Source organism: Bombina bombina, chromosome 6 (genome assembly GCF_027579735.1).
Source record: "Bombina bombina isolate aBomBom1 chromosome 6, aBomBom1.pri, whole genome shotgun sequence".
Lineage (NCBI taxonomy): Eukaryota > Metazoa > Chordata > Amphibia > Anura > Bombinatoridae > Bombina > Bombina bombina.
Window position 1 is genome coordinate 958230910 of NC_069504.1, and position 18693 is coordinate 958249602.

At 38.1% G+C, this 18693-nt stretch overlaps 1 protein-coding gene across 1 annotated transcript in view; it reads right to left on the reverse strand.

Annotated features, from left to right (window-relative positions):
* HDAC3 (histone deacetylase 3) overlaps positions 1-18693 on the reverse strand; it is a 74449-nt gene that overhangs the window by 15134 nt on the left and 40622 nt on the right. Inside the window, exons 11-13 of the mRNA XM_053718608.1 lie at positions 18392-18481; positions 8397-8455; positions 7305-7384 (exon numbers count right to left, since the gene is read on the reverse strand). Coding sequence (XP_053574583.1) covers positions 7305-7384; positions 8397-8455; positions 18392-18481 — 229 coding nt within the window. The remainder of the gene's footprint in view (positions 1-7304; positions 7385-8396; positions 8456-18391; positions 18482-18693) is intronic.

The following is an 18693-nucleotide window of genomic DNA, read 5'->3' on the forward strand; positions in this document are numbered from 1 at the left end:
TCGATATTCTATGCTGAAAAGCATATCTAGATAGGCTCAGTAGCTACTGATTAGTAGCTGTACATAGATGCTCGTGTGAGTGGCTCACCCATGTGCATTGCTATTTCCTAAAAAAATGAAGAAAATTAGGTAATAGAAGTAAATTGGAATGTAGTTTAAAAACATAATTTATGCTTACCTGATAAATTTATTTCTCTTGTAGTGTATCCAGTCCACGGATCATCCATTACTTATGGAATATATTCTCCTTCCCAACAGGAAGCTGCAAGAGTCCACCCACAGCAAAGCTGCTATATAGCTCCTCCCCTAACTGCCATATTCAGTCATTCGACCGAAAACATGCAGAGAAAGGAAAAACCATAGGGTGCAGTGGTGACTGTAGTTCAAATGAAAAAATTACCTGCCTTAAAGTGACAGGATGGGCCGTGGACTGGATACACTACAAGAGAAATAAATTTATCAGGTAAGCATAAATTATGTTTTCTCTTGTTAAGTGTATCCAGTCCACGGATCATCCATTACTTATGGAATACCAATACCAAAGCTAAAGTACACGGATGATGGGAGGGACAAGGCAGGTACTTAAACGGAAGTTACCACTGCCTGTAAAAAACCCTTTCTCCCAAAAATAGCCTCCGAAGAAGCAAGGTATCAAATTTGTTAAATTTGAAAAGTATGAAGCGCAGACCAAGACTCCGTCTTGTAAATCTGTTCAACAGAAGCCAGCTTTAAAAAAGGCCCAAGTGAAAACCACAGCTCTAGTAGAATGAGCTGTGATCCCTTCAGGAGGCTGCTGTCCAGCAGTCTCATAAGCTAAATGAATTATGCTTTTTAACCAAAAAGACAGAGAGGCTGCTGAAGTCTTTTGACCTCTCCTCTGTCCAGAATAGACAACAAACAAGGTGAACGTTTGATGAAAACTGTAGTAGCTTGTAAGTAAAACTTTAAAGCACAAACCACCTCCAATATTGTGTAATAGACGTTCCTTCTTTGAGGAAGGATTAGGATACAAGCATGGAACAACTATCTCTTGAGTGATGTACTTGTTAGATACCACCTTAGGAAAAAACCCAGGTTGGTACGCAGGACTACCTTATCCGTACGAAGGACCAGATAAGGAGAATCACATTGTAACACAGATAACTTGGAGACTCTACGAGTCGAGGAATTAGCTACCCAAAAGGAACTTTCCAAGATAAAGATTGATATCTATGGAACAAAAAAGGTTCAAACGGAACTTCTTGAAGAACCTTAAGAATCAGGTTTAAGCTCCATGGCGGAGCAACAGTTTTAAACACAGGCTTGGATCTAACCAAAGCCTGACCAAATGCCTGAACGTCTAGAATACCTGCCAGACGCTTGTGCAAAAAAATAGACAGAGTAAAAATCTGTCCCCCTTTTTTTTTTTTTTTTTTTTTTTTTTTGTAAATAATTTTTATTGAAAGATGGACACAAGAGTACAAACAAGCGCACACAATACAAAATAAAAGATTGAATGGCATTTTTGCCTTACAGGATGAACCTTACAACACATATGAAAACAAAGGATGTTGAAATTAAGGCTCATAAAACAAATATTAAGTACTCAGTCCAATTTTTGTAAGCTGTTGAGAAAATGTAGGTGTTATTATAATACCTTGTAGGAAACAGAAATTTGTCAATATTGAGAAACATGGGCAAAAACATATCCACCATGAAATGGGAGAGTAGATAGATTTAGAAAGTGAAGTGTGCTGGTCAGATACTGTAGAGTAAGGGGGGGAGGGGGAAAGGTGAAGAAGAGGGGGAAAGAGAGAAAGGAAAAAAAAAAAAAAAAAGGGGGGGGGGGAGAGAGGGGAGAGGGCAGAGAGGTTAGCAAGGGGCTGGAGTGGTACATTTTATGATGTTGCTTGGGGCTGGCAAAGGGGAAGGAAGCCAAGGGGACCTACCCAGCACAAGATTATCTGAGGGGCTTCCATTGGTCCCATATTTGCGAGTGTAGTGGGGCTTTATTGTTCTGGGTGAAGATCGGGAGCTCCATAGTCTCAAGATACGACATAATCTTAATGACTTCGCTCCATCCTGGTGAAGGTTTCTGTCTCCATAATCTAGCTATTGATAGCTTTGCTGCCATAAAATCTGTCCCCTTTTAAGGAATTAGCTGACAACCCTTTTCTCAAAAACATCTTGGAGAAAAGATAATATCCTGGGAATCCAGACTTTACTCCATGAGTAACCCTTGGATTCATAACAATCAGATATTTACACCATATCTATGTTCAATTTTCCTAGAGACAGGCTTTCATGTCTGTATTAAGGTATCAATGACTGACTCGGAGAAGCCATGCTTTGATAACATCAAGCGTTCAGTCTCCAGGCAGTCCATCTCAGATTGATTCTATTTAGATGGTTGAAAGGACCCTGAGGTAGAGGGACCTGTCTCAGAAGCAGAGACCGTGATGGAAAGGATGACATGTCCACCAGATCTGCATACCAGGTCCTGCGTGGCTACGCAGGCGCTGTCAAAAACACCAAAGCCCTCTCCTGCTTGGTCTTGACCTCCGGAGGAAATCCCACTCCCCCGGAAGAAAAGTCTGACGACTTAGAAAATCCACCTCCCAGTTCTCAACACCTGGGATATGGATAGCTGATAGACAAGAGAGAGTCTCTGTCCAGTGAATTATTGTAAGACTTCTAACATCGCTAGGGAACTTCTGTTCCCCCTTGATGGCTGATGTAAGCCACAGTCGTGTATATTGTCCGACTGAGTATGATGTACCTCAGAGTTGCTAACTGAGGCCAAGTCTGAAGAGCATGGAATATCACTCCCAGTTCCAGAATATTTATTAGAAGGAGGGTCTCCTCCTAAGTCCACTATCCCTGAGCCTTCAGGGAGTTCCAGACTGCATCCCAACCTAAAAGGCTGGCATCTATTGTAACAATTGTCCCATCTGACCTGCGGAAGGTCATACCCTTGGACAGATGGACCCGACATAGTCACCAGAGAAGAGAATCTCTGGTCTCTTGGTCCAGGTTTAAAAGGGGGACAAATCTGTGTAATCCCCGTTCCTCTGACTGAGCATGCATATTTGCAGCGGTCTGAAATGTAGACGTGCAAACGGTACTATGTCCCTTGCCGCTACCATTAAGCCGATTTCATTCATGTACTGAGCCACCGAAGGGCGCGGATGGGATGAAAAAACACGGCAGAAATTTAGAAACTTTGACAACCTGGACTCCGTCAGGTAAATTTTCATTTCTACAGAATCTATCAGAGTCCCTAGGAGGGAAACCCTTGAGATTGGGGATAGAGAACTCTTTCCTTGTTCACTTTCCACCCATGTGATCTCAGAAATGCCAGTACTACGTCCGTATGAGACTGGGCAATTTGGATGTTTGACGCCTGTATCAGGATGTCGTCTAAATAAGGGGCCACTTCTATGCCCCGCGGTCTAAGGACCGCCAAAGCGACCCCAGAACCTCCATAAAGATTCTTGGGGCTGTAGATATCCCAAAGAAAGAGCTACAAACTGGTAATGCCTGTCTAGAAAGGCAAACCTGAAAAACGATGGTGATCTTTATGCATCACAATGTGAGGATAAGCATCCTTCAAATCCATTGTAGTCCTCTATTGACTCTCCTGGATCATAGTTAAGATGGTACGAATAGTTTCCATCTTAAATGACGGAATTCTGAGGAATTTGTTTAAGATCTTTAGATCCAAAATAGGTCTGAAGGTTCCCTCTCCTTGGGAACCACAAACAGATTTGAGTAAAAACTCTGTCCCTGTTCCTCTCTTGGAACTGGATGGATCTCGTACACAATGTAAGAATGCCTCCTTCTTTATCTGGTTTGCAGATAATTGTGAAAGGCGAAATCTCCCCTTTTTTGGGGGGGAATCTTTGAAATCCAGAAGATATCTCTGGGATATAAATTCCAATGCCTAGGGATCCTGGGCATCTCTTGCCCACGCCTGGGCGAAGAATGAAAGTCTGCCCCCTATAGGATCCGTTACCGGATAGGGGTCCGTTCCTTCATGCTGCCTTAGAGGCAGCAGCAGGCTCCTTGTCCTGCTTATCTTTGTTCCAGGTCCGATTGTCTCCAGACCGCCTTGGACTGAGCAAAAATTCCCTCTTGTTTTGCCTTAGAGGAAGAGGATGCCACACCTGCCCTGAAGTTTTTAAAAGGCACGAAAATTAGACTTTTTTTTTTTTTTTTTTTTGGCCCTTGATTTGGACCTATCCTGAGGAAGGGCATGACCTTTTCCTCCAGTGATATAAGCAATAATCTCCTTCAAACCAGGCCCGAATAGGGTCTGCCCCTTGAAGGGAAGTTAAGTAGCTTATTTATTAAAGTCACGACAGCTGACCATGATATAAGCCATAGCGCTCTGCGCGCCAGTATAGTAAAAAACAGAATTCTTAGCCGTTAGTCTAGTCAAATGAACAAGGCATCAGAAAACAAAGGAATTGGCTAGCATAAGCTTGTCAAATATATTCATCCAATGGAGTCGCTTAACTGTAAAGCCTCATCAAGAGACTCAACCCAGAACACTGCAGCAGCAGTGACAGAAGCAATGTATGCAAGGGGCTGCAGGATAAAACCCTGTTGAATAAACATTTTTTATCCATTGGATCTAAAAAGCACAACTGTCCTCATCAGAGGTAGTGGTACGCTTAGCTAGAGTAGAAACTCTTCTCTCCACCTTAGGAACTGTCTGCCAAAAGTCCCGTGTGGTGGTAACTATTAGAAAACATACTTCTAAAAAATAGGAGGGGAAGAGAACGGCACACCTGGTCTATCCCATTCCTTATTAAAAAATTTTTAGTAAACCTCTTTAGGTATTGGAAAAACATCAGTACACACCGGCACTGCATATTATTTATCCAGTCTACACAATTTCTCTGGCCCTGCGATTGTACACATTCAGAGCAGCCAAAGCCTCCCTGAGCAACAAGTGGAGGTTCTCAAGCATAAATTTTAAATGTAGAAATATCAGAATCAGGTTAAATCATCTTCCCTGAGTCAAAAAAAATCACCCACAGACTAAGCATATTGTGAGGTAGTATCATACATGGTTCTTAAAGCGTCTGTATGCTCTGTATCTACCCCCAGAGCTAACTGCTTTCCTTTAATTTCAGGTAGTCTGACTAATACTGCTGCCAGAATATTATTCACCACCTTTGCCATGTCTTGTAAAATAAACGCTATGGGCGCCCTTGATGTACTTGGCGCCATTTGAGCGTGAGTCCCTGAAGCGGGAGTCGAAGGGTCTGACACGTGGGGAGAGTTAGTCGGCATAACTTTCCCCTCGACAGAATCCCCTGGTAAAAGAAACGCTATGGGTGCCCTTGATGTACTTGGCGCCATTTGAGCGTGAGTCCCTAAAGCGGGAGTCAAAAGGTCTGACACGTGGGGAGAGTTAGTCGGCATAACTACCCCCACGACAGAATCCTCTGGTGATAATGTTTTTAAAGACAAAAAATGATCTTTATTGTTTAACATGAAATCAGTACATCTGGTACACATTCTAAGTTGGGGTTCCACCATGGCTTTAAAACATAATGAACACAGAGCTTCCTCTATGTTAGACATGTTAGAACAGACTAATAATGAGACTAGTAAGCTTGGAAAACACTTTAAATCAAGTTAACAAGCAAATATATAAAACGTTACTGTGCCTTTAAGAGAAACAAATTTTGTCAAAATTTGAAAAACAGTGAAAAAAAGGCAGTAAAACAAACGAAATTTTTACAGTACATGATGTAATAAGGTAACAGAGCATTGCACCCACTTGCAAATGGATGATTAACACCTTAATGCAAAAAACAGATAAAAAAAACGACATAGACGTTTTTAAAAACAGACACAACAAACTGCCACAGCCAACAGTGGGAAGCTTCAGTTAACTGTTTCTATGCAAAATTTAAGCCAGCCATGTGGAAAAAACTTAGGCCCCAATAAGTTTTATCACCAAACGTATGTTAAAAAACGATTAAACATGCCAGCAAACGTTTTAAAAACACATTTTTACAAGAGTATGTATCTCTATTAATAAGCCTGATACCAGTCGCTTTTACTGCATTTAAGGCTATACCAACATTACAGTGTTATCACCAATGTACGTTAAAAAACGATTAAACATGCCAGCAAACGTTTTAAAACACATTTTTATAAGAGTATGTATCTCTATTAATAAGCCTGATACCAGTCGCTATCGCTGCATTTAAGGCTTTACTTACATTACTTTGGTATCAGCAGTATTTTCTTAGTCAATTCCATTCCTAGAAAAATATTTTACTGCACATACCTTATCTGCAGGAAAACCTGCACGCCATTCCCCCTCTGAAGTACCTCACTCCTCAGAATGTGTGAGAACAGCAAATGGATCTTAGTTACGTCTGCTAAGATCATAGAAAAACGCAGGCAGATTCTTCTTCCAAATACTGCCTGAGATAAACAGCACACTCCGGTGCCATTTAAAAATAACAAACTTTTGATTGAAGAATAAACTAAGTAGAAAGCACCACAGACTCTCACGACCTCCTATCTATGTTGAGGCTTGCAAGAGAATGACTGAATATGGCAGTTAGGGGAGGAGCTATATAGCAGCTTTGCTGTGGGTGGACTCTTGCAGCTTCCTGTTGGGAAGGAGAATATATTCCATAAGTAATGGATGATCCGTGGACTGGATACACTTAACAAGAGAAATTGTATTCTCTATCTTAATTATGAAAGAAACCCACATTTTTTCTTTTGTGATTCAGTTTGAGCATGACATTTTAAGCAGCTTTCTAATTTACTCATATTATCAAATTGTATTCATTCTCTTGGTATCTTTATTTGAAATGCAACAATGTAAGTTTAGATGCCGGCCCATTTTTGTTGAACAACCTGGGTTGTTCTTGCTGATTGGTGGATAAATTCATCCACAAATAAAGTGCTGTCCATAGTCTGAACCAAAAAAAAAGCTTAGATGCATTCTTTTTCAAATAAAGATAGCAAGAGAATGAAGAAAATTTGATAATAGGAGTAAATTAGAAAGTTGCTTAATATTTTATGCTCTATCTGAATCACAAAATATTTTATTTTGGTTCAGTGTCCCATTAAGTTTCAACAATGCAACTTGTACATAAATGAGGTAGTTCTGTGTCGAGTTTAATACAGTGAATGATGTTTAGCTACTCAGTTTTTTTTTCAATTGTATATTTGCTTTGAAGTTTTTGGTAATTCCAATGTGATCAATCCTTTGAAGTATAATTTTTAAGTAATCATAGGCCCTGATAAAATGTTATGCTTTCAATCACTAATGTAATTTCACTCACCTGTCTCGTATTTTGGTTTTCAATCCTGGTGCTAACATCTGGGTGGAGTGTGAAATCTGGTGCGAAGTACTCAAAGTATTCTGTAAAAAGATTTAATGAAACAAAAAGAAAAAAAATCAACCCTCAACTGCACATATATGGATTATGTAACAAATCATCTTCATTATGCTCATAAAACTTTAATATTGTTCAGAATGACAACTTTTGGATTTGTCTGTGATAAAATTTACATCACTCAGAGAAAGAACATAAAGTAAGCAAGTGCAATAAACGCCAACTTTTGGGTCAGATATTGTATTGTAATTTCTAAAACACTAGGTAAGATTATATAATGTTTAAACAATGACAAATACCCCCTCCTACCCAAAAAAAATAAAAAATATATTTTTTTTACATACAGATACAAAAGCCCCCACACACACTCAGCTTTAAAGGGACGTAAAGTAAAAATTAAACTTTAATGATTAATATATGCAATTTTAAACAACTTTCCAAATTACTTCTATTATCTAATTTGCTTTGTTTTTTGGTATCCTTTGTTGAAAAGTATACGTAGGAAGGCTCAGGAGAAGCAACATACTACTGGAAGCTAGATGCTAAATGATGGCTGCACATATATAAATTATCATTGGCTGACCTGATGTGATCAGCTAGCTCCCAAGTAGTCCACTGCTACTCCAACAAAAGGATACCAAGAGAATATAACAAATTTGATAACAAAAGTAAATTTGAAAGTTGTTTAAAATTGTGAATTATAAACAGAAAATGTTGGGTTTCTTGTCCCTTTAATAATGGTTCACAGCCCACACACCCTCAACTTGAATAATTTAACTTGCTCTAAGAAAATAAGAGGTGGGAAAGTCGTTTTGCATTGCTTTCAAAGAAACATACAAGCCAATGTCTCACTATTATAGAGGAAAGGGCAGAGCATTGCTTGCAAGCACATGGTTTTTCTATGGCACAACAAGAAAATCCCATCAGGTAAGGAACACTTGCATCATGTTTTTGATGCATGAAAGAATATTGGGGCAATATGATATACAAGACTGATGCTGGAATTTTTTTTCCTCCACAGAATACAGTAACACTTACCACTGTAGGGGAGCTCTTCACTGATCGTCTCATCTACCAGTAATGAGGTTTCATAAGTCCTGGAAAACAAGTAAAATGTTGAAAAATGGAAACTGGAAGTTGCTACAAAGGGGGCGATTTATCAAAGTAATCCGCCCGCAATTGCGCCCAAAACTATGCAAACGACCCTATCTCCATATTTATGTAAGCAATCTGCGCCTATAATTGCGCAAATCTGAAAGAAACTTCTTCGCACTCCGCTTGCATTCGCCTAGGCGCACAGGCGCGCTCCCGAGTGCACCAATATACATTAGTAATAGGCGTAATTTAACAGCCAGACCTACAAATACGCCCAGTTTCTTATTTATCATTGCTTTGCGCTGATAGGGAACAGAAATTTCTCCTTAAATTGCATGTTCTATATTTCGCCATACATACATAGGCGAACACCATTATCATACATGTTTTTACAGCTTATGATGACGTACTTTCTTCTTTTAACTGCTTTATCCAAGGCTCGGCGCCAAGAAGAGACTGATATTTGCCAGAAATTTGCGCTTCCACAGGCGCATACGGGTTCCAAGAGTTTTGTTGCCCATTGTGGTCTTTATAAGCCTTGACTGACAATGATATATATATATATATATATATATATATATATTTTTAATTTGATTTGTGGGGATTTTAAATTACTAACAAGGAAGAAATTATGAAAAAAACAGCAGGGAAACATTATAAATACCTCAAAAATAGAAAATATAACATTAACACATTATTAAATTATGTACTGTAGCTAACTCCACACGTTAGATATGACATATAAATATGCACAAAATAGATACTTAAAAACGCATTTTTAATCATCAAGACATGGCGGCGTAAATATTTATAGGGATGTACTATGATAAATAGGGAGTAAATGCTTTTTCCGACAGGCGAAATGTATCATTATTACGCCCAGCTCGCCTTCTACTAAACGCGCAAAGTTACATCTATTTTTTTTTTTTTATAAATTCAGGCACACGTGCGCTTCTCTGGAGGCGAGTTGGGGTGCAGTTACAGGCGAAGCACATAGATAATTCGCCTAGCCTTTGATAAATCGCCCCCAAAAGAAAAGATTGGTTTTGATGAAGTAGCTCCCTATATAGTTGAGAATATCAACTAGATATATTAAAAAGTTTAACATATGAAGCATGGATTCCAGAGATATATCTAATTATACACTAGCACATACATAAGTGGTTTCAGCACTAGTTCACACACTCACAGGTATTGCATAAAAGTAATCCATAATGGCGATATGAAGTTAAGTAATCTTCCATTAAGGATATCAAAAGTGCAAGCTCATATGAGAAGAAAAAAAGATGTGTAGTGTTAGGATATGTCTGTATTGTGTACACTTGGCATGGTAAGAAGCTGATTATAATTTGTCTATTTTGTTAGGAAGAATTATTTTTAGAATAATGATTTTGGAAACAAAACAAAATTATCCATCAGGACTAAATAAGGAAACAGATGTATTACTTTATTATGAGTAAAACATTGGCATTAGTACTTTGTATTATTAGTATTGTTTAATAACACTATGACATTGTTAAATAGCTAATGTGTTCCCAATAGTCCATTTTACCTGGTGGAGTGTATTTCATTGTTCACAAATAACTCCTTTACCTACATTTTGTTATTTGAAATACACACTTTTGCTTATTGTATCCCCATATATACTGAAAAAATGAGTAACAAACATTTTCTATGCAGAAAAGCTTTGTAAACAGGAGGCAATAGCGCCAATTAAAGAGACAGACAACTTAAAAAAATGTATTGTTTAAAAAGATAGATAATCCCTTTATTAACCAATCATTAGTTTTATACATCTAACATGGTTATATTAATATACTTTTAACCTCTGTGATTACCTTGTATCTAAGCCTCTTTTGACAGCCCCCTGATCACATGGCTATATATAGTTATTATCTATTGACTTGCATTTTAGCCAATTAGTGCAGTGTCATCCACAGCCCACGGGCGTGAGCACAATGTTTTATATATGGCCCACATGAACTAGCATTCTCCTGTTGTGAAAAGCTAATAAAAAGCATGTGATAAGAAGCTTTCTGTAGTGGCTTAGAAACAGGCAGACATTTAGAGGTTGAAATGTTATAAAGTATATTAATACAACAATGATGGTTGTGCAAAGCTAGGGAATGGGTAGTAAAGGCGTTATTTATCTTTTTAAACAATAACAATTTTGGTGTTGACTGTCCCTTTAATCTCCTAGTGGGGGGAAGGAGAGAGAGACATTTTGTATCTGAACTATCTGGTTGTGCTCATACAACTCACCAGCCATAATTAACATTTCAATACCTAACAGATACCATTAGCAGGTTTACTTACAAGCATAGCCTGCTGTTTGAGCATGACCTTAGAAACAACAGGTGATGGTTTTAGTGAGCGAAACAAGCTATTTCAAATACAAAAATAAACACAAAGGAACATTTCCCATACATTGTATACTCTGCTGAAGGTATAAGAAAGAATTTGTAACACATTAAAGGGACTTGAAGACCACATTTTTTTCTTTCATGATTCAGATCTTGCAGTACTAAACAACATTCTAATTTCCTTCTATTATCTAAATGTCTACATTCTCTTGGTATCTTATGTTGAAAAGCAGACACAAGCTCATGAGCGAGCACTTTATAACACCAGTTTTGCAAGAGCACTAGATGATAGCACTATTTCCTGCCATGTAGTGCTCCAGACACTCAACTAGGTACCTCTTCAACAAAGTGCACCATGGGAAATTTGGGCCCATTTTTGGTTGAGAACCTGGGTTATACTTGCTTATTGATGGCTTAAAAGTAGCCACCAATAAGCAAGTCCTATCCATAGTGCTGAACCTAGAATTGGCTGGTTTGTAAGCTTTACATTCCTGCTTTTTAATTAAATATAGCAAGAGAACGAAGAAAAATTGATAATAGAAGTAAATTAGAAAGTTGCTTAAAATTGCATGTTCTATCTGAATCATTAAAGAAAACATTTGGGTTTAGTATACATTTAATGAAAGTCTTTTGCTGTTGAATACATTTATGGCTGGACTAGATATCAGTGTATAAGGTACATCAATTATTAAAGTAAGAAAAACATAATTTATGTAAGAACTTACCTGATAAATTAATTTCTTTCATATTAGCAAGAGTCCATGAGCTAGTGACGTATGGGATATACATTCCTACCAGGAGGGGCAAAGTTTCCCAAACCTCAAAATGCCTATAAATACAACCCTCACCACACCCACAAATCAGTTTAACGAATAGCCAAGAAGTGGGGTGATAAAAAAGTGCGAAAGCATAAAAAATAAGGAATTGGAATAATTGTGCTTTATACAAAAAAATCATACCACCACAAAAAGGGCGGGCCTCATGGACTCTTGCTAATATGAAAGAAATGAATTTATCAGGTAAGTTCTTACATAAATTATGTTTTCTTTCATGTAATTAGCAAGAGTCCATGAGTTAGTGACGTATGGGATAATGACTACCCAAGATGTGGATCTTTCCACGCAAGAGTCACTAGAGAGGGAGGGATAAAATAAAGACAGCCAATTCCGCTGAAAAATAATCCACACCCAAAATAAAGTTTAATATGAAAAATATAAGCAGAAGATTCAAACTGAAACAGCTGCCTGAAGTACTTTTCTACCAAAAACTGCTTCAGAAGAAGAAAATACATCAAAATGGTAGAATTTAGTAAAAGTATGCAAAGAAGACCAAGTTGCTGCTTTGCAAATCTGATCAACCGAAGCTTCATTCCTAAATGCCCAGGAAGTAGACACTGACCTAGTAGAATGAGCTGTAATCCTTTGAGGCGGAGTTTTACCCGACTCGACATAAGCATGATGAATTAAAGATTTCAACCAAGATGCCAAAGAAATGGCAGAAGCTTTCTGGCCTTTTCTAGAACCGGAAAAGATGACAAATAGACTAGAAGTCTTTCGGAAAGACTTAGTAGCTTCAACATAATATTTCAAAGCTCTAACAACATCCAAAGAATGCAATGATTTCTCCTTAGAATTCTTAGGATTAGGACATAATGAAGGAACCACAATTTCTCTACTAATGTTGTTGGAATTCACAACCTTAGGTAAAAATTTAAAAGAAGTTCGCAACACCGCCTTATCCTGATGAAAAATCAGAAAAGGAGACTCACAAGAAAGAGCAGACAATTCAGAGACTCTTCTGGCAGAAGAGATGGCCAAAAGGAACAAAACTTTCCAAGAAAGTAATTTAATGTCCAATGAATGCATAGGTTCAAACGGAGGAGCTTGAAGAGCCCCCAGAACCAAATTCAAACTCCAAGGAGGAGAAATTGACTTAATGACAGGTTTTATACGAACCAAGGCTTGTACAAAACAATGAATATCAGGAAGATTAGCAATCTTTCTGTGAAAAAGAACAGAAAGAGCAGAGATTTGTCCTTTCAAGGAACTTGCAGACAAACCTTTATCCAAACCATCCTGAAGAAACTGCAAAATTCTCGGAATTCTAAAAGAATGCCAAGAAAAATGATGAGAAAGACACCAAGAAATTTAAGTCTTCCAGACTCTATAATATATTTCTCTAGAAACAGATTTACGAGCCTGTAACATAGTATTAATCACAGAGTCAGAGAAACCTCTTTGACCAAGAATCAAGCGTTCAATCTCCATACCTTTAAATTTAAGGATTTGAGATCCTGATGGAAGAAAGGACCTTGCGACAGAAGGTCTGGTCTTAACGGAAGAGTCCACGGCTGACAAGAAGCCATCCGGACAAGATCCGCATACCAAAACCTGTGAGGCCGTGCTGGAGCTACCAGCAGAACAAACGAGCATTCCTTTAGAATCTTGGAGATTACTCTTGGAAGAAGAACTAGAGGCGGAAAGATATAGGCAGGATGATACTTCCAAGGAAGTGATAATGCATCCACTGCCTCCGCCTGAGGATCCCGGGATCTGGACAGATACCTGGGAAGTTTCTTGTTTAGATGAGAAGCCATCAGATCTATTTCTGGAAGTTCCCACATTTGAACAATCTGAAGAAATACCTCTGGGTGAAGAGACCATTCGCCCGGATGCAACGTTTAGCGACTGAGATAATCCGCTTCCCAATTGTCTATACCTGGGATATGAACCGCAGAGATTAGACAGGAGCTGGATTCCGCCCAAACCAGAATTCGAGATACTTCTTTCATAGCCAGAGGACTGTGAGTCCCTCCTTGATGATTGATGTATGCCACAGTTGTGACATTGTCTGTCTGAAAACAAATGAACGACTCTCTCTTCAGAAGAGGCCAGGACTGAAGAGCTCTGAAAATTGCACGGAGTTCCAAAATATTGATCGGTAATCTCACCTCCTGAGATTCCCAAACCCCTTGTGCCGTCAGAGACCCCCACACAGCTCCCCAACCTGTAAGACTTGCATCTGTTGAAATTACAGTCCAGGTCGGAAGAACAAAAGAAGCCCCCTGAACTAAACGATGGTGATCTGTCCACCACGTCAGAGAGTGTCGTACAATCGGTTTTAAAGATATTAATTGAGATATCTTTGTGTAATCCCTGCACCATTGGTTCAGCATACAGAGCTGAAGAGGTCGCATGTGAAAACGAGCAAAGGGGATCGCGTCCGATGCAGCAGTCATAAGACCTAGAATTTCCATGCATAAGGCTACCGAAGGGAATGATTGTGACTGAAGGTTTCGACAAGCTGAAATCAATTTTAGACGTCTCTTGTCTGTCAAAGACAGAGTCATGGACACTGAATCTATCTGGAAACCCAAAAAGGTTACCCTTGTCTGAGGAATCAATGAACTTTTTAGTGAATTGATCCTCCAACCATGATCTTGAAGAAACAACACAAGTCGATTCGTATGAGATTCTGCTAAATGTGAAGACTGAGCAAGTACCAAGATATCGTCCAAATAAGGAAATACCACAATACCCTGTTCTCTGATTACAGACAGAAGGGCACCGAGAACCTTTGTAAAAATTCTTGGAGCTGTTGCTAGGCCAAACGGCAGAGCCACAAACTGGTAATGCTTGTCCAGGAAAGAGAATCTCAGAAACTGATAGTGAGCTGGATGAATCGGAATATGCAGATATGCATCCTGTAAATCTATTGTAGACATATAATGCCCTTGCTGAACAAAAGGCAGGATAGTCCTTATAGTTACCATTTTGAATGTTGGTATCCTTACATAACGATTCAATATTTTTAGATCCAGAACTGGTCTGAAGGAATTCTCCTTCTTTGGTACAATGAAGAGATTCGAATAAAACCCCAGCCCCTGTTCCAGAACTGGAACTGGCATAATTACTCCAGCCAAATGCTTGAGCTTTCGCTGGGTATACTGGGACACGGGAAAGAAAAAATCTCTTTGCAGGAGGTCTTCTCTTGAAACCAATTCTGTACCCTTCTGAAACAATGTTCTGAATCCAAAGATTGTGAACAGAATTGATCCAAATTTCTTTAAAAAAACGTAATCTGCCCCCTACCAGCTGGGCTGGAATGAGGGCCGCACCTTCATGTGGACTTAGAAGCTGGCTTTGCTTTTCTAGAAGGCTTGGATTTATTCCAGACTGGAGATGGTTTCCAAACTGAAACTGCTCCTGAGGATGAAGGATCAGGCTTTTGTTCTTTATTGAAACGAAAGGAACGAAAACGATTATTAGCCCTGTTTTTACCCTTAGATTTTTTATCCTGAGGTAAAAAAGTTCCTTTCCCACCAGTAACAGTTGAGATAATAGAATCCAACTGAGAACCAAATAATTTATTACCCTGGAAAGAAAGGGAAAGTAGAGTCGATTTAGAAGACATATCAGCATTCCAAGTTTCAAGCCATAAAGCTCTTCTAGCTAAAATAGCTAGAGACATAAACCTGACATCAACTCTGATAATATCAAAAATGGCATCACAGATAAAATTATTAGCATGTTGAAGAATAATAATAATGTTATGAGAATCATGATCTGTTACTTGTTGCGCTAAAGTTTCCAACCAAAAAGTTGAAGCTGCAGCAACATCCGCCAAAGATATAGCAGGTCTAAGAAGATTACCTGAACACAAATAAGCTTTTCTTAGAAAGGATTCAATTTTCCTATCTAAAGGATCCTTAAAGGAAGTACCATCTGCCGTAGGAATAGTAGTACGTTTAGCAAGGGTAGAGATAGCCCCATCAACTTTAGGGATTTTGTCCCAAAACTCTAATCTGTCGGACGGCACAGGATATAATTGCTTAAAACGTTTAGAAGGAGTAAATGAATTACCCAAATTATTCCATTCCTTGGAAATTACTTCAGAAATAGCACCAGGAACAGGAAAAACTTCTGGAATAACTACAGGAGATTTAAAGACCTTGTCTAAACATTTAGATTTAGTATCAAGAGGACCAGAATCCTCAATTTCTAAAGCAATTAGGACTTCTTTAAGTAAAGAACGAATAAATTCCATTTTAAATAAATATGAAGATTTATCAGCATCAACCTCTGAGGCAGAATCCTCTGAACCAGAAGAATCATTAGAATCAGAATGATGATGTTCATTTAAAAATTCATCTGGATAAAGAGAAGTTTTAAAAGACTTTTTATGTTTACTAGAAGGAGGAATAACAGACATAGCCTTCTTAATGGATTCAGAAACAAAATCTCTTATGTTATCAGGAACATTCTGAACATTAGATGTTGATGGAACTGCAACAGGTAATGGTACTTTACTAAAGGAAATATTTTCTGCATTAACAAGTTTGTCATGACATTTAATACAAACAACAGCTGGAGGAATAGCTACCAAAAGTTTACAGCAGATACACTTAGCTTTGGTAGTTCCAGCACCAGGCAGCGATTTTCCTGAAGTATCTTCTGACTCAGATGCAACGTGAGACATCTTGCAATATGTAAGAGAAAAAACAACATATAAAGCAAAATTGATCAAATTCCTTAAATGACAGTTTCAGGAATGGGAAAAAATGCCAAAGAACAAGCTTCTAGCAACCAGAAGCAATGAAAAATGAGACTTAAATAATGTGGAGACAAAAGCGACGCCCATATTTTTTTAGCGCCAAATAAGACGCCCACATTATTTGGCGCCTAAATGCTTTTGGCGCCAAAAATGACGCCACATCCGGAACGCCGACATTTTTGGCGCAAAAGAACGTCAAAAAATGACGCAACTTCCGGCGACACGTATGACGCCGGAAACAGAAAAGATTTTTTGCGCCAAAAAAGTCTGCGCCAAGAATGACGCAATAAAATGAAGCATTTTCAGCCCCCGCGAGCCTAACAGCCCACAGGGAAAAAGTCAAATTTTTTTTTTTTAAGGTAAGAAAAAATGATTGAATCAAATGCATTATCCCAAATATGAAACTGACTGTCTGAAAAAAAGGAATGTTGAACATTCTGAGTCAAGGCAAATAAATGTTTGAATACATATATTTAGAACTTTATATAAAAGTGCCCAACCATAGCTTAGAGTGTCACAGAAAATAAGACTTACTTACCCCAGGACACTCATCTACAAGTTGTAGAAAGCCAAACCAGTACTGAAACGAAAATCAGCAGAGGTAATGGTATATATATATAAGAGTATATCGTCGATCTGAAAAGGGAGGTAAGAGATGAATCTCTACGACCGATAACAGAGAACCTATGAAATAGACCCCGTAGAAGGAGATCATTGAATTCAAATAGGCAATACTCTCCTCACATCCCTCTGACATTCACTGCACGCTGAGAGGAAAACCGGGCTCCAACCTGCTGCGGAGCGCATATCAACGTAGAATCTAGCACAAACTTACTTCACCACCTCCATAGGAGGCAAAGTTTGTAAAACTGATTTGTGGGTGTGGTGAGGGGTGTATTTATAGGCATTTTGAGGTTTGGGAAACTTTGCCCCTCCTGGTAGGAATGTATATCCCATACGTCACTAGCTCATGGACTCTTGCTAATTACATGAAAGAAAGCTGATTTTGTATAAATTTATAATAAGTAGCTCATCTAGAAATATTTTCTGAGCATAAAAAACATAAAAATTGATGTGTTGGACAATATCATGATTATAAGGTAAGGAAAAGCTATATTTCACTTATATTATTATTCTTATGGTAGCCTTGAGCAGATCACAATTTACAGATATTTCTTTATTTACGTTTACTTAATTTTGTGACGTTATTAGAACCAGTAGATAAGCCAAATGTATACTTTTAAAATAGTGACAGAAATAACAATAAAAAATGATGAGGCTGTCTGGAAACAGCAATTTACTGGGGTTCCCTTCCAATAAGTAAATTTGAGGTTGACTACATTCTCTTTAGGTTATTAAAATATAAATAAAAAAAATATATCACTAATATATTTAAACAAATCAATACTGTGGATAACTGCAACATGGGCAAATACGTATAATACCATGTAAACATTAAACTATTTGCAGCCCATAGTGCACACTGCTGATATTCACTTTTTTGAAAATAAAGTTTCCTCTTTACACTTGAAAGCACAAAGTATTCCTCTTTCTTTCAATTCTAAAAATATAATGTATTTTAAATGAACAGTCTTGTTTCTTTACTGCTTCAAGTACCATTCTGAGTAGTCACAAACTTGTGCTGGGCTTCGGAGATCCAATGAATACATTGTATGTCATGAAATCACCAAACATGCAAGTACTGGTTATTTAACAAGGGGAGCATGCTGTGTTGCTAGAGTGAAAGCTACGCTTAAAGACAATGAAGGTTAAAAGGTACACATCATTTTCCTATTCTGTAATAAGTAACACATTTAGCTCCATATACTTTTGCATGATTAATCAAAAGCTTCATAATAAACATTGATCATATACATTTACAAACTGATGCTTGCCCAGACTATTACTTTTAAAAAGTTATTACTAATTTAGAACAGTTTGGCTCACATTGCTATATCCAGCAAATTATATCCAGGAAAATCTACTTTTACAAATGTCTTTAGCATAGTCAAGTGTACTCACCAGCATCGTGCTACATTACGCACAGTGTATCCTCCTCCCCCTAGGACCAGTAGTGGAATATTAAAACTTTTCACGTATTGCACACAGTCCCTAAATACCGAAAACAAACATTAGAAATACAATTCTTCAAAAATAATTTAAAAATAGATGTTATATTGGACCAATAAAATGCTGTACATTAAAGCGGCTTCTCAAACACTGTCTGAATGGTTAAATGGACATTGTACACTGACATTATGTTCATTTAAATAAATTCTACATGCCTAACTACTATTGTCTGTCGAGGTCATTTTGTCAACAGT